At 37.4% G+C, this 13,090-nt stretch overlaps 1 protein-coding gene across 1 annotated transcript in view; it reads right to left on the reverse strand.

The window, feature by feature from the left end:
• Positions 1–13,090, reverse strand: part of LOC111219088 (CUB and sushi domain-containing protein 1-like) — a 303,797-nt gene that overhangs the window by 176,755 nt on the left and 113,952 nt on the right. Inside the window, exons 6-7 of the mRNA XM_022741679.1 lie at positions 11,781–11,893; positions 10,693–10,770 (exon numbers count right to left, since the gene is read on the reverse strand). Of these exons, the coding sequence (XP_022597400.1) occupies positions 10,693–10,770; positions 11,781–11,893 (191 nt within the window). The remainder of the gene's footprint in view (positions 1–10,692; positions 10,771–11,780; positions 11,894–13,090) is intronic.

A 13,090-nucleotide genomic window follows, 5' to 3' on the forward strand; every position in this document is an offset into this window, starting at 1 on the left:
ACATGTTCTTAAACGACTTTTTAAATTAAGATGAAAGTGACAGTTGGCAACACATCTGAGTATTTCTCATTCTCATTATTACAATATCCGATGGCAGTCAACTGATTAAGTACAACAAGGATAACTCCAACTATGACAAATATCCCAACACAAAATGAGGCATACATTCAATCTTATACACAAGCTTCAATATGTAAACAAGGCCTTTTCTTTTCGTGTTTATTTTTCTGACAGCTATGATAATAATGATAATATTACTAAAAAGGATTTAAGTTAAGTTTTTCATCACAAAGCAGCAATGGGCACCGTCACCAATGTTATCATTATCAGTCTTTTGCAATTTATCTGTCTATGAAGTTAATCCAACACAAAAAGTCTCACCCATTTCTATCTAACTGGTAACTACAAAAGGAGGAAGAAAATAAGTGTTTGTTTTTCTTCCATTAAAGGAAAAACTGGAGTAAGAGTGATTTGAAGTAGTAAAAGCACATTATAGATGACTTCATTGTATTCAAGTGTTCCGCTTATATATATAGGCAAGTCTAATGTATCTCATTTTTGTAACAAATTAAAGGTCTGAAATAATCTGAAATAAAAATTAATAAAAGTCTGATAGACGTTCACGTAACCATTCCTCACATTCAGACTTTACATAGTAGTGGAAAAAAGAGATACAACAGTTGTACAGGGAAAAAAATTTAAAAATTAAAATTCGAGCTCAAATATTTACAATATCAATAAAAGCGGTTATACATCAAGCAGCATGGAAGACTTAAATACTGTAACTAAGTATTGTTGTTAACAGTTAGATAACTGTAAACCTAGCATGTAATGGTCAGTCCAATCACATCTGTAGTGTTTGCTACTGTCATGTAGACTAGCTTCTTGTTAGCTAATGTTGACAATTTTAGACAATAAATTGTTACATGATGGAAACTTTTTGTGGGTGCATGTTTCTTAAGCCTATATTCAATTCAGTTCAATAGTACATTAAGTTAAGTGCTGAATATTTTGACTTTCTTCTTTCCTATTTTCTATACAAAATGCAGGACAAGCTTATAACTATTGAACTTAATGTACGAATAACCTACACTGTATTAGGTACTAAATAATTATTGCCTTTGACTTTTCAAAACGTTGTGTAATACTTGTAAGCAAATCCAAACATGAAGTGTGAAAAATGACATAAATATTTAATAAAACCTTCAGGGAGAAATTGTGAAAAAATTGGTTTTGTATAAAATTAAACTGGTGGAACAACTGTTGTGGTGGAAATAAAAACCAACACATGCAGAGATTTAATGAAGAGAACTGGCTTCAGTTTTCACATTTCAGCCTCATTCCCTCCTGTATTTCTCATCTATCTGCATGATCTGTTCCATCGCTAAAAAAAGCACAAAAGCAAAACACTTTGCGATTTCTGGCCGGCTCATATTCTGGATCTTGTATTGGTTTTAGACTTTGCTCTGGCTGGAAGCATCTGCTGCATGCCTAAAACATAATGTAAATGTAAATGAGACCAGACAAGATGACAGGAACCAGTTTAGACTCGGTCTGTCTTAATGGAACTGAGTGGATGAATAATGATGGTTAGCAAAACACAAAAAAATAAAGGGAATGGAATGAGAGAATAAAATGCAGAAAATAATAGGAATGCTGAAAAAGGACCTCAACAGCATGAAGAAAAAAAAAGATAATAAAAGAAAGAGAATCCTGGAGGGTTATAAAATCAGACCTGGACAATGAGCAATATTTGACCGCTTAATGCCTCTCTTTTTTTTTCAGCCCATCTTTTTTCTTATCTTTCACATTTGTTTCTCTCTCTTGTCATGGCTTCTCGATCTGCCTCTGCTCCCACTCCCTCCATCTCTCTACTTCTGTATTCCCAGTTTGCTCACCCTCCTTTTTCTCTCTCACACGCATTAGCTGCAATTTACAAAGGGATGCCGAAGTTTTGTGCATCCTAGCATAAAAGATGGATGAATGATTTGCTGCATTTGTGTGATTGTGTTATGTGTGTGCTGAGGGGTTGTGAGTGTAAAGACACTGTGTATGCGTGTTTGTGTGAGATATGATGCAAACAGAACCAGCTGTCTTTTTGCTTTGCTGTGTTTTTTGATGTTCTGTCCAAAAATCACCACACAAACACACTGTAAAACACACTCTCTCTGTCTTGTTCTCTCATCCCTTTCTCCCTCACTCATGTTCAAATGGTTTTCATTGGCATCAAATATAAAGGTTCATATTGCTGAAACAAATCCAGCTCATGCAAACAACATGAGATTGTTACAGGAAGAAAAGCTGCCAAATATCATTGCTGGGCTGATGTCAAAAATCCTCAAGATGACTTAATCCCATATTTGCACTTAAAAGACCATTCAACATTTAAACACAAGCTTATGATGCATAACGTTATTTCCATATCATCAAAGTGTCTCCAGGAAACCTTTCATCTCGAAAAGTCAACTTTTTGGGAATTGGTAGAAAGTGATTAATTTCCTTGTTGGTGCCCATTCTTGTTTGGTATTTCTGACGTCTGTAGTAGACTCCACTTCTCATCAGCCACCAACTCCTGCAAATAGAGTTTCAACTCACATAAGACTATTCTTCCTGACATTTGTCTTTAACTATTCACTATACGCTCACCCCTAGGAGTAAGTTGTGGGGCCGACTGAACAGTAAGTAAAGAGTATTTCACAGTGCAATAAGCATAAAGAGATTGTGTGGTCACAGTGATGGTGTGTAACTAAGTACATTTAATCTAGTACTGTAATTACAAACAATTTAAGGTGTTTGTTCTTTTTATCCCTTTTTATGCAAGAAAAATTAATTTCTGAATTTATTCCCTAGTCTGACCGAACATATTCTGCCGTCACAGTGCCACTGGTAGGAATTTCTTCAATGTGCTCGCCATTACATCCGATCTCTGCACTGGTCTCTTGTCTGTGATCTCCCAATCAATCCCACTGAGAACTCTACAAGGACTGGCAGTAACATAAGGGTAGACTGCTCCTTCTCTGTCCCCTAGTAATCCTTAAATTGGCACTATCCGTAAGCATGTGCCTAATTTACCATCTCTGGCGTTGCTCCCACTGCCCCCTCTAGCCCATCTCCCCTCTTCTCTGTTTCTTCCATTGTCCAGGGCACGAGCTAGAACCTCCTGTTGCCGATTGGCTGGAATAGCGCTGTGTGGCTTGATGCACGACACTTGGTTTATTTCCCATTTACAGAGCCGAGGCTGTGGAGGAACACCCGATTTTCTTTTTTTTCTTTGAACAGACAGCTAGTGGACCATGAGGCGATGTTAACTGATTTTGATTTTTCAAAAAGTGTGTTTTCGACACTTCTTCCACACCTGAAAAAGTGTATATATTTTTTAACAAGGACACAGTTTTATCCTGTACATCTTGCAACTTTTTCCCATGTTACCGTTGGCTCCATTATCAATTGTTTGCTTTCATTGTTCTGCTTTCATAATAAGCTATCAATGCATAGTCATACAGTTTGTCTTTTCAAAATGCTATCAAATAGCTACTTATGAGCAAGTCCAAACATGTAGTGTGCAAAATGACATGAAAGTCTAATAAATCCTTCAGGGAGAAATTGTAAAAAAGGTTGCATGAAATTACTCTGAAGAAAAGAAGAAGAAGAAGAAGAAGAAGAAGAAAGAACACACTAACCAGCCAGTAGTTGATTGAGTACTGTACCAAACATCAAAACCAGTTTCTGTAGTTTAAGCCGTTTTAAGAATTATGTATGATAAAAGAAAGAGCCAACTGTTTAGCCAGAAGTACAGCAGTATGCAACATGCCAACAAGTGTAATAAGATTATGTGGCTGCTGCCATCACCATTAGCCCTCAACGCAGCCAGATTAGAGGTGACACCTGTTTGCTTTTAGACAAGGGTGTATCATGAACGATTAGTTCTGTCCATTATAAATACTGAAGAGAGTGCAGCACAAAAGTAATTTATACACTTGAAAGCTATTCATCAGGTTTAAATCAATTCAATTCCTTTAAGGCATAATTTTATGTTTCAATGTTAAATTTTAAGGTGGGATTTCAAAAGATGGATAGGTTTTATTATTACTTTGTTATGCTTCTCATAAGCACAAAATCCATCACATACTAAATTTTAAATTGTCGAAAATAATGCTAACCTCTTCTTATTTACAAACTTGAAGTCCGACAAAAACTGACAGTGTGTTTGAAAGCATGAGGAATTGCTTTTGTAATCATTGTTTTCGGTGTGCTGCACAGAGCTGTTGCATTGATGCTTGGCAGGTTAGACAGTGCTAGCATCCTTTTCACATTACACTGCAGGGAGTCATTTAATTTGGTGTTAAAAAAAATGTTTAACATAGTCTGAAAATCAAGGTGCATCTAATGAAATAATGTCTTTAATATTAACTTTATGTTTGTTTTTTGCTGTTAGTTTTCTTTTCCTACTTGTAAGAAGCAGTCATTGACAATACAAACCACTGGCCCAGGGAGTTGGAGAAAAGTGGTAAACCACTGGTTTAGAGAGCAATGTAAAGACAAGTAAACATAGAAGACATAGAAGAGCGAGAGGAAGAGCGTAAGAGAGCATGTCTGTCTGTGTGTGTGTGTGTGTGTGTGTGTGTGTGTGTGTGTGTGTGTGTGTGTGTGTGTGTGTGTGTGTGTGTGTGTGTGTGTGTGTGTGTGTGTGTGTGTGTGTCTTTGTTTGTGTTTAATCAGCTGATATCTGTTAGAGGTAAGATATTTTGAGGTGCTCTTCAGATGCCTGCTGGATGGGGAGAGAAACGTGTGCAGTGCAGTTTGTTGATATGCTCTCTTCCACTCTTCTCTGCCATCTATCGCAGCATCATTTTGTTGAACTTACAAGACTATCCACATCAAAACCAATGGTCTGACTCTGAGTCAGAGCCATGTGTGATAAAACACAATATTTCATATTATCCTGATGGTTACAGACTGCATGACTGTGAGGTTTTCCCAAACCTATTTAGCAGTGCTGCTGTACCATCTTGTAATTTTAAGTTTCAAATGGTCACATCACTTTCATTTGAGTAGACCGTGGCCCAGCACAACCTTGCCTGGCAATCCCGAAGAAAACACTGATTATAAATCACAGTCTCACAATGATGATTCATTACAGTTCTAGGTCATTGTCGAGGGAGTAAAACCCCTTAATCACAATCTTTCAGCCTCTCTGTAATTATGACGCATCCTCAGCAGTAAGCTAATGTTTCTGCTGAGAGAGGGCAGCTATAAGATGGGTTGCTTTTATTTGAACCATTTTACATTGTTCTAGTTACCACTCTTACTTTATATCTTTGTGTTTGAATATCTATCTACCTATCTATCTATCTGTCAATCTAATCACATAGGATTTAATCAATAGTCAATGTGAGAATTATTCATAAACAGACTGTTCTCAAAATGAATTTAACTTATTCTCAAGTGTGTCTGTCTATTAGACTGTACTTTAATATAGGCTAGAGGCTGTTATACATAGTCCTTTAGATTATGATTCATAAGCACTTCATTCTCTAGACAGGTAAAACTCATTATCATCAGTCTCTAGTTCTTTGTAATGATTATATATTGCGTAAAGAGTGCACATTATCTGCCATACAGCTATAATATTACCCCTGAGAGTCATACAGTGTAAAGAAATGTTCAAAGACTGGTTCGGGACCAAAACTGGACCTTGGCTTCACTTTTTTTTTTTAAATGTTTTAATGATCCTGGTTCCAAGCCTGATGGCCGAACTGTATTATATTGGGGTAACCTCACTGAGCCCTCAGTCCAGTGTGTGAACTCACATTTTCTCAGTTTTGGTCCCCATGATAAAAATGTGAGTATGTTTTAATGAGCATGGGTCCCATGGTGAGAAACTAAATTTCTCATTTAGGTCCAGAGCTCAAAAAGATTAAGGGATCCCTGGACTACACAGTTAACAGTCATTATCATCATTCTTTAGCTCCACATAATGATTACAGACAGCAAAGCTAGTTCTGTACAGTGCAGCACTAATTTTACAAGTGGCATAGGTACTTTTGAGTCTTTAAGCACATGCACAACAAATCACTGGTGATCTCTGTATTTAAACATCATGATAAAATACACACAGGGCAATGTGCAGTGAGATCTGAACCCCCTGAGCCAGAGGAGTATTACTAGTTGTAAGGTTAATTGCAGCACGCTTTATTCTTTGCAGAGTTAGACATTGTTTTTTAAGTTAATACATATTTAGGGGGACATGCACAACATCAAATTGCTAAGGCTCTATGTAATTTATTTTAATACATTTATGTCGGTCTCTAAAAAAATCTCCATAGACCGCCAAGAGAGTTACTTCACAACAAGATGTTTCTGTTAGCAGACCCCTCTCGTAACAAGCAAATGCAATAGCTTTGGACTCAGCAGGTTGACTTCAGGCAATTCTGTCATGTGGAAACCACTTTGTATATGAGTGTGTTTGTGCTTATGTGCACATCAGAGTGTGAGCACAGCATGTGTAAGCAAGAGTAAAGGAGAGTGTGTGAGATCTGAACTCTTCACCAAGCACCAAGCACATCATTGATAAATATAATAAAGTGATTTTCTCACATACACATGCACACACTCACATACATACAGAGCATACCAGTTTTAATTTTAATTGCAGCAACAGATGAAGAGGTATGCAACCACATAAGATATCTTTTTCACATATACACACGCATACACACAAAAACACCATACTAATGTTAATTGCACCGGCACATGCTCGGCTGAGCATGTAAATCAGCAGAATTATTGATGAGGGTTTTATTATGAAGCTAAATGCTGAGGAATGGATGAGGTATGAGCTTGGGCTTCCGTGATAATTAAAAGCCTCTGTCAAATGATCTGAATGCTGTTTGCGAGGCATCTCAAAGCTGCCAAGAAATATGTCAGCCACCCCCACCCTCCAGACTGTAGAGATATTTATTGTATTTATCATTAAGTTCATTGTTTTATTGCCCTGTGGTCAATGTAGTGTTTAAGTTTATTTGGTTTCCCATTAGCTGCCACTGAGGTGAAAACCATGTTTCCTCAGGTCCAGATAAAAACACTCACATGAGTCTACCTCCATTTGGATCAACTAATTGAACACTGTATACACAGATCTTCAGCTTTTAACAATAAGGCTTGTGGAGCCTCTTTCCATCTTCTTTTGTTTTCCTTTAAATGTTACTTCTTAAAGAACAACTGCTGTATTCTAATCCCTGTAGCTATTGAAGATGGTTCATCAGGTTTTAAGATATCACAGAGATGAAACTGAGTAAATACTGAAATGCTTAAACACAGCCTCTGGAGAAAGTCCTTTTAATGGCCTAAAATTCCAAAATAAACCATAAAAGCTGACACCTATAGTGCACATTAGCTGCCACCATTAAAACAAACTAATGGTGTATTAGTTATGAATCACCTTGAGACCTTCACTGACAAAGCTGTTTGTTTGTTTGTTTGTTTGATTTTTATTTACTGTGCAGTTTTTAGATAACTATGAAACTTTTCTTCAACTAAAACACAGTTTGGTTTCATTTCAAATCTAATATCGGTACATTACTGCACATTGGCACACTCCACAACAATGGTAGAGGTTATTCAAAATAACTACTGTAAAAATCTGAAACTCTGCATTTTTAACGTCTACACAGCCTCGGCTCTGTAAATGGGAAATAAACAAAGTGGCTCGCACCAAGCGACACAGCACTATTCCAGCCAATCAACAACAGGGGGCGTTTGTGCCCATTCACTGGACAATGGAAAGAAACAGAGAGGAGGGGAGATGGGCGAGAGGGGGCAGTGTGAGCAACTTGAGAGACGATAAATCTGGCACACGCTAACAATACAATCTAAGTATTACCAGGGTACGGAGAAGGAGCAGTCTACTCATCCACTGCTGCCAGATCGTGTGGCGTTTTGGATCAGATTGATTGGGAGATTGCAGTCAGAAGAACAAAAATGTAAAAATAAGTGCTCAGACACTTGCCAAGATATGCTGTTGGTGTGATATTAGATTATATGAATTTGAGATGCGTAGCTTCTGAAGGACCACTGAAAGGAGGGGCGTGTTTTTAATTAAAAAAAATCAACCATCTTTCTCAAGCACTGTTTACTCTACCTTGGCTTAGTTCAATATTCTGCATTGTAATTATGTTGTTATTAACTATGTTTTATCATATATAATTGTCAGAGTCACACCTGTAGCAGGAACATGTCCTCCAAATTAAATGACAGAATGCATTGATTGAAACTGCTCCTCAGATAGATACAGAAGTGCTTTCCTATCCGACGCCTGTATAAGCAGGAAGATGTTTTTTTTTTGTTTGTGCCTTTCGAAATGGCTACAAATATAAAAAATAAAACACTTTTTTGATATGGATAATGAAAGATCATGGTTTGGGTTAAAATAACTACTTGGCATGAGGTCCTGAAAGCTGAATGGTTAAGCCAGTGTACAAGTGTAGTTAAGTGTACAATGCCAAAACCAACGTCATTTTTGGCCATTTTCTGAAATGACTGATGCTGTTGTTTTTCTTGGGAGAACAGTCTCCCTTGTTGACCATGTCAGCCCTGTTTAACACTTCGGAAAATAATATATTCATCTTCTTGTTACTTGGTTGGTTGATGATATCTTCACTACATACATACCAACAGCTATAGGACTGCAGGACACTTGGTCATGTCTACTGTAGATGGAGGAGTTACGAGCTGCTGATAAAATCCTTTTAATCATTTATAGCGCTCAAATTACAGATGCATCTCATGATTAGCTTTTACAGTGCAGTCACTCTTTATATTCAAAGCTCTTCTCAGTTTAATTTGAAAAGTACAATAAGTGGCTTTCATCATGTTATAAATGGCACGGAGCAAGCCATGTCAGCAGCCGTTTAAATCCCATTGAAATGACATGTAGGATATGCATGCACTGTGCAGTGTGTGGTCTGTGTGACATTAGACAAGAGCTGATCATATGAAAAGGGTAAAGGAGAGAAAAAAGGAGAGAAAAGACCATAGAGAGAGACAGAAATTAAACTTTAAACTTATATTCTATATATTGACCATCATTAACAATGGATTGCAAACTTTTTGTACTGACTTGCAGTATGTCTCAGAAATGAGCTGTCACTGACTTCACCTGACGGACAATACACTGTCTCTATCTGGAATCTTGGCCACACCACCAAAGGGAATGAATAAGATGCATTTGGCACGATTCCAGCTTTGGCCAAGAAGAGTCACAGCACCAACCCCCCAGACCCCACTTAGCTTTTGGAAATTTAGGAAGTTAAAATGTAATAAAAGGCTGAAATGTATAATACAAAAGACTTATCCACTGGGAAGCAACAGCGACAGCCAGGAAAAAGTGAGTCACTATGCTGCAGTGAGTTTATTACGGACTGTAGTCAGATTGTCGTCCTCACACCAGCACAGGGAGGTATAACAACGGGTGGCTTGAACATTTCTTTAAAGTTAAAATGAGAGAAAACATTTTAACAGTTACAAAATCGAGACTCATGAACTCATGAATATAACTTTTGGTATCAAACACGGTTGTGCACAATGTTGTGCCAGTTCACACTTAAAAAGAACTAGTTCAAAGTTCAGTTCATACAGATGAAATGAACTAGTTCATTTTTATTGTTCATTTTTTTAAATTTTGAACTAAATTCACAGTTTCAAAAATGAACGTTCATTTGTTCCATTTTTTTTTTTTTTTTTATATATAAAGGCCGATATTCTTTTCAACCTCCTTCTACCCATTCATCACCAGCCCCAAATCATCGCCACTCCCAAACAAAATAAATTATTGTATATCACAGAAGAATCACAGACATAAGTTACATTTGAAATCCGTAAATAAATATAAGACATCTGAGTCTTCACTTGTTTGTTCATAAAACTGCTTCAAATGCTCAAAATAACTGGCTTCAGCAGTAGTAGATGCATCTGTACCGCCTGTACCGCTAGCACCAGCCAAGCTGGGCTGTGTCTATGGAGACGTTATGCGGCGGGCCATAAAACTGTTGTAAAACGTGAGCAGTGTTCACTCAAGCAGGAGTGAGCCAGCATTCACAAGATGGTTGTGAATGCTTGCTCACCTTTCATTGTTCTGCTCTTAACTGCAAAAAACACAATATATTTAAAGGACTGTTCAGGTTGGAGTGCAATGAACTGAATTATAGGACTAGTTTGAACAGGTTAAAACCTGACTGTTTTTTATTTCAAACATATATTTGCTTCTATATATAAACATATTTTGCATCTAGAAACACAAATAACTTCTATTTATAGAACTGGTTTCATGTGAACCTCCGACCTTTTCAAGGGAAGAAGAAAAAAAAAAACAGAAGAGGAGAGTGTGGTGCTCATCCTTGTCTCTTAGAAGGGCAACCCCAGTGAAAAATAGATGAAATCACTGCTCCTGCCACATCAAAGATGGATGCAGCCTGTGCGTCCTTGTGTACATACACTTTGCGTGTGTGTTTGTGTGTGTGTGTGTGTGTGTGTGTGTGTGTGTGTGTGTGTGTGTGGGCATGCACATCACATGTGTATATGTGCGTGACCAGATGTTTTTCAACTTGGATTTAAAAAGGACTATCTAACTGTCTAAATGACACACAGTCCCACTTTCTGCAAACACAAACAAACAGCAGACAGTGGTTTACTTACAGACAGCATTTTTGTGACTGGAGTCTTTACTGGGCATCATCTTCACCCCTCTGGACTTCAGCTCTATGGCTTTCTTAACTGCAAAAAAGGAAAAGAGATTCATTTAATTACAAATCATACCTTAAATACTGTACATCTTTTTTTCTAAAGCATTTATTATTATTTCCGGGTTGTTATTCAGTGCACATCAACTACGTGTGTGTTTCACATTCCCCCTCCTATAACAAATCTATGCAACAACATCACATCCAACAGTGCTAGAAACTGAAAATTAGAACAGGGAAAAGGGAGAAGAGATTAAAAGACAGAGAAGTGAGGACAAGAGAGAAGAAAAAGGGGGAGAAGAGCAAAGGAGAGCAGCTGCATTAAAATTTATCCCATCTATTTTATCCTAAGTAGCAGCATTGCAGAGGATAACAGAAAATTCTGTGCTACAACCAAACTACATTCCACTGAGAAACAGACTTGGCATGAAAAGCATTCTCTCTCTCTCTCTCTCTCTCTTTCTTTCTTTCTTTCTTTCTTTCTTTCTTTCTTTCTTTCTTTCTTTCTTTCTTTCTTTCTTTCTTTCTTTCTTTCTTTCTTTCTTTCTCTCTCTCTCACACACACACACACACACACACAGGTGAGACTGGAAAATGTACCAATGGCAAGAGTGAGACAGACAACTGGGGAAAAGGGAGTCAACATTGGATTGAATTTTAAAAAAAAAAAGACATAGAGCCAGACAAGTGAGAGTCACAGGAAGAGAGACATGCTCACCGTGTTTTGTGTCGGAAGCAGCCAATTAAATGTGGGCCGCCACGTGGAAACTAATATGCACCTTAATATGCTAATTAAGCCATACAACCAGTCAATTAGATGACAAGAAAGGTCCAGCGACTTCAGTCAGGCGATTTTAGACTTCTGTCCACAGTAAATGTTATTCTCAATTACAGCATATGCAGATATAACCAAAGAAAAGAACCATGCATTCCCAAGTCTGTCTTGTTTTTTATGCGTGGATTAGCTTGTAAATGTGTTCAAACCAAACCTGAAAGAGCCTCAATACCCGTTCATATTCCATCACACACACAACACACACGTACCTTGATACTGAGCACTGAATCCTTTTCTTCGATGGTTGCTGTCTGAGGTGAAATGTATCCGAAGCCAGTTCTTATTTGATATCACTGGTGAGGGCAGGGTTGTACCAGTCAACCTGGAAGTAAGAAAAACAAAAACAACTGATTTTCACACTTTACAACTATCTCCACTGTGACAGCCTTCCTGAAAAAGAGTTTGCCTGCACTAACTTTTTGCTCCATAGTGTATTTACTCTATACTATGGAGAATACAGCAGAGGAAGACAAGGCAAATGGGAAAGAGAAGGTGTGATGTAACAAAACCTGTTGCAAATCCACAGTATGCACCTTTGCACACTTGGACACTTCTCCAGTAAATAAACTGGTATTGTTGTGAAATGTGTGCATATTCTTTATGGTCCAAACTGGTGGTCAATATCACACTGAAAGTTTGTCATAACCTTGTGACAGTACGTGGAATTAGTTTGCTGATGGAAGATGATCGTTAAAGATTTCAATTTGAGGTAGAAAAAAAATCTCAAACAAAAATGCAGTTGTTGGAGGAAAGTGTTTCAAAATGGCTTCCATGTTATTAGGGATTGCAGCATTATAGATTGCAGCATGACCAACAATTGCTGTGAAAACTGCTGTGAAACTACACACCACAGTTGTAAACATAGTATATCATATCTTGCACACCACACAAGTGTGAATAACTCCAGGATCCATAAGACTTCATCTGAGGAACATTATTTCATACTAATATATTATAGTATATATTATATATACAACCTTATTTGAAGCAGAACTTTCTAGAGTACGAATTTGACGTCACTCTGCTTTGTCATCTGAGGTGCAAAGTCTGGTTGTAATTTACAGAGGTCTTAGCTGAAAGGCAATTTGTTCCACTAGCTTGGAAAATGCAGATGTGGGAATTGAATGAATGATATTATCCATTCACATCATCACCGGCCAAAAGCATGTTGTGTGCAGTTGTACTGAATACAGTATAACTCCCTCACCAACATGTGTTTAACAGAAGGAATATTCAGCAAACCTGAAAAAATATGTTAAAAATACACTTAAATGCTTTTTTTTAATATCCAACAATAAAAAGCAGCTCAGATTAACTGAGAGGGAAGAGAAAGCCGCATTGTAAAGTTGTCTAAGTTATAATGTAATGGTTTAGAATTATGAAAATGTATATATCTGATGAAGTGATTCCAGGCTCAGAATACAATACACTGACTGAAGCCTTATTTATGATTAAAAAAAATGAAGTATTAAAGGAAGAGGAGAGGAGAGAAACAGTAAAGCAAGAGAGATGAACAGAT

This window comes from Seriola dumerili, unplaced genomic scaffold (genome assembly GCF_002260705.1).
Source record: "Seriola dumerili isolate Sdu_G_001 unplaced genomic scaffold, Sdu_1.0 BDQW01000003.1, whole genome shotgun sequence".
In the NCBI taxonomy this organism is placed as follows: Eukaryota; Metazoa; Chordata; class Actinopteri; order Carangiformes; family Carangidae; genus Seriola; species Seriola dumerili.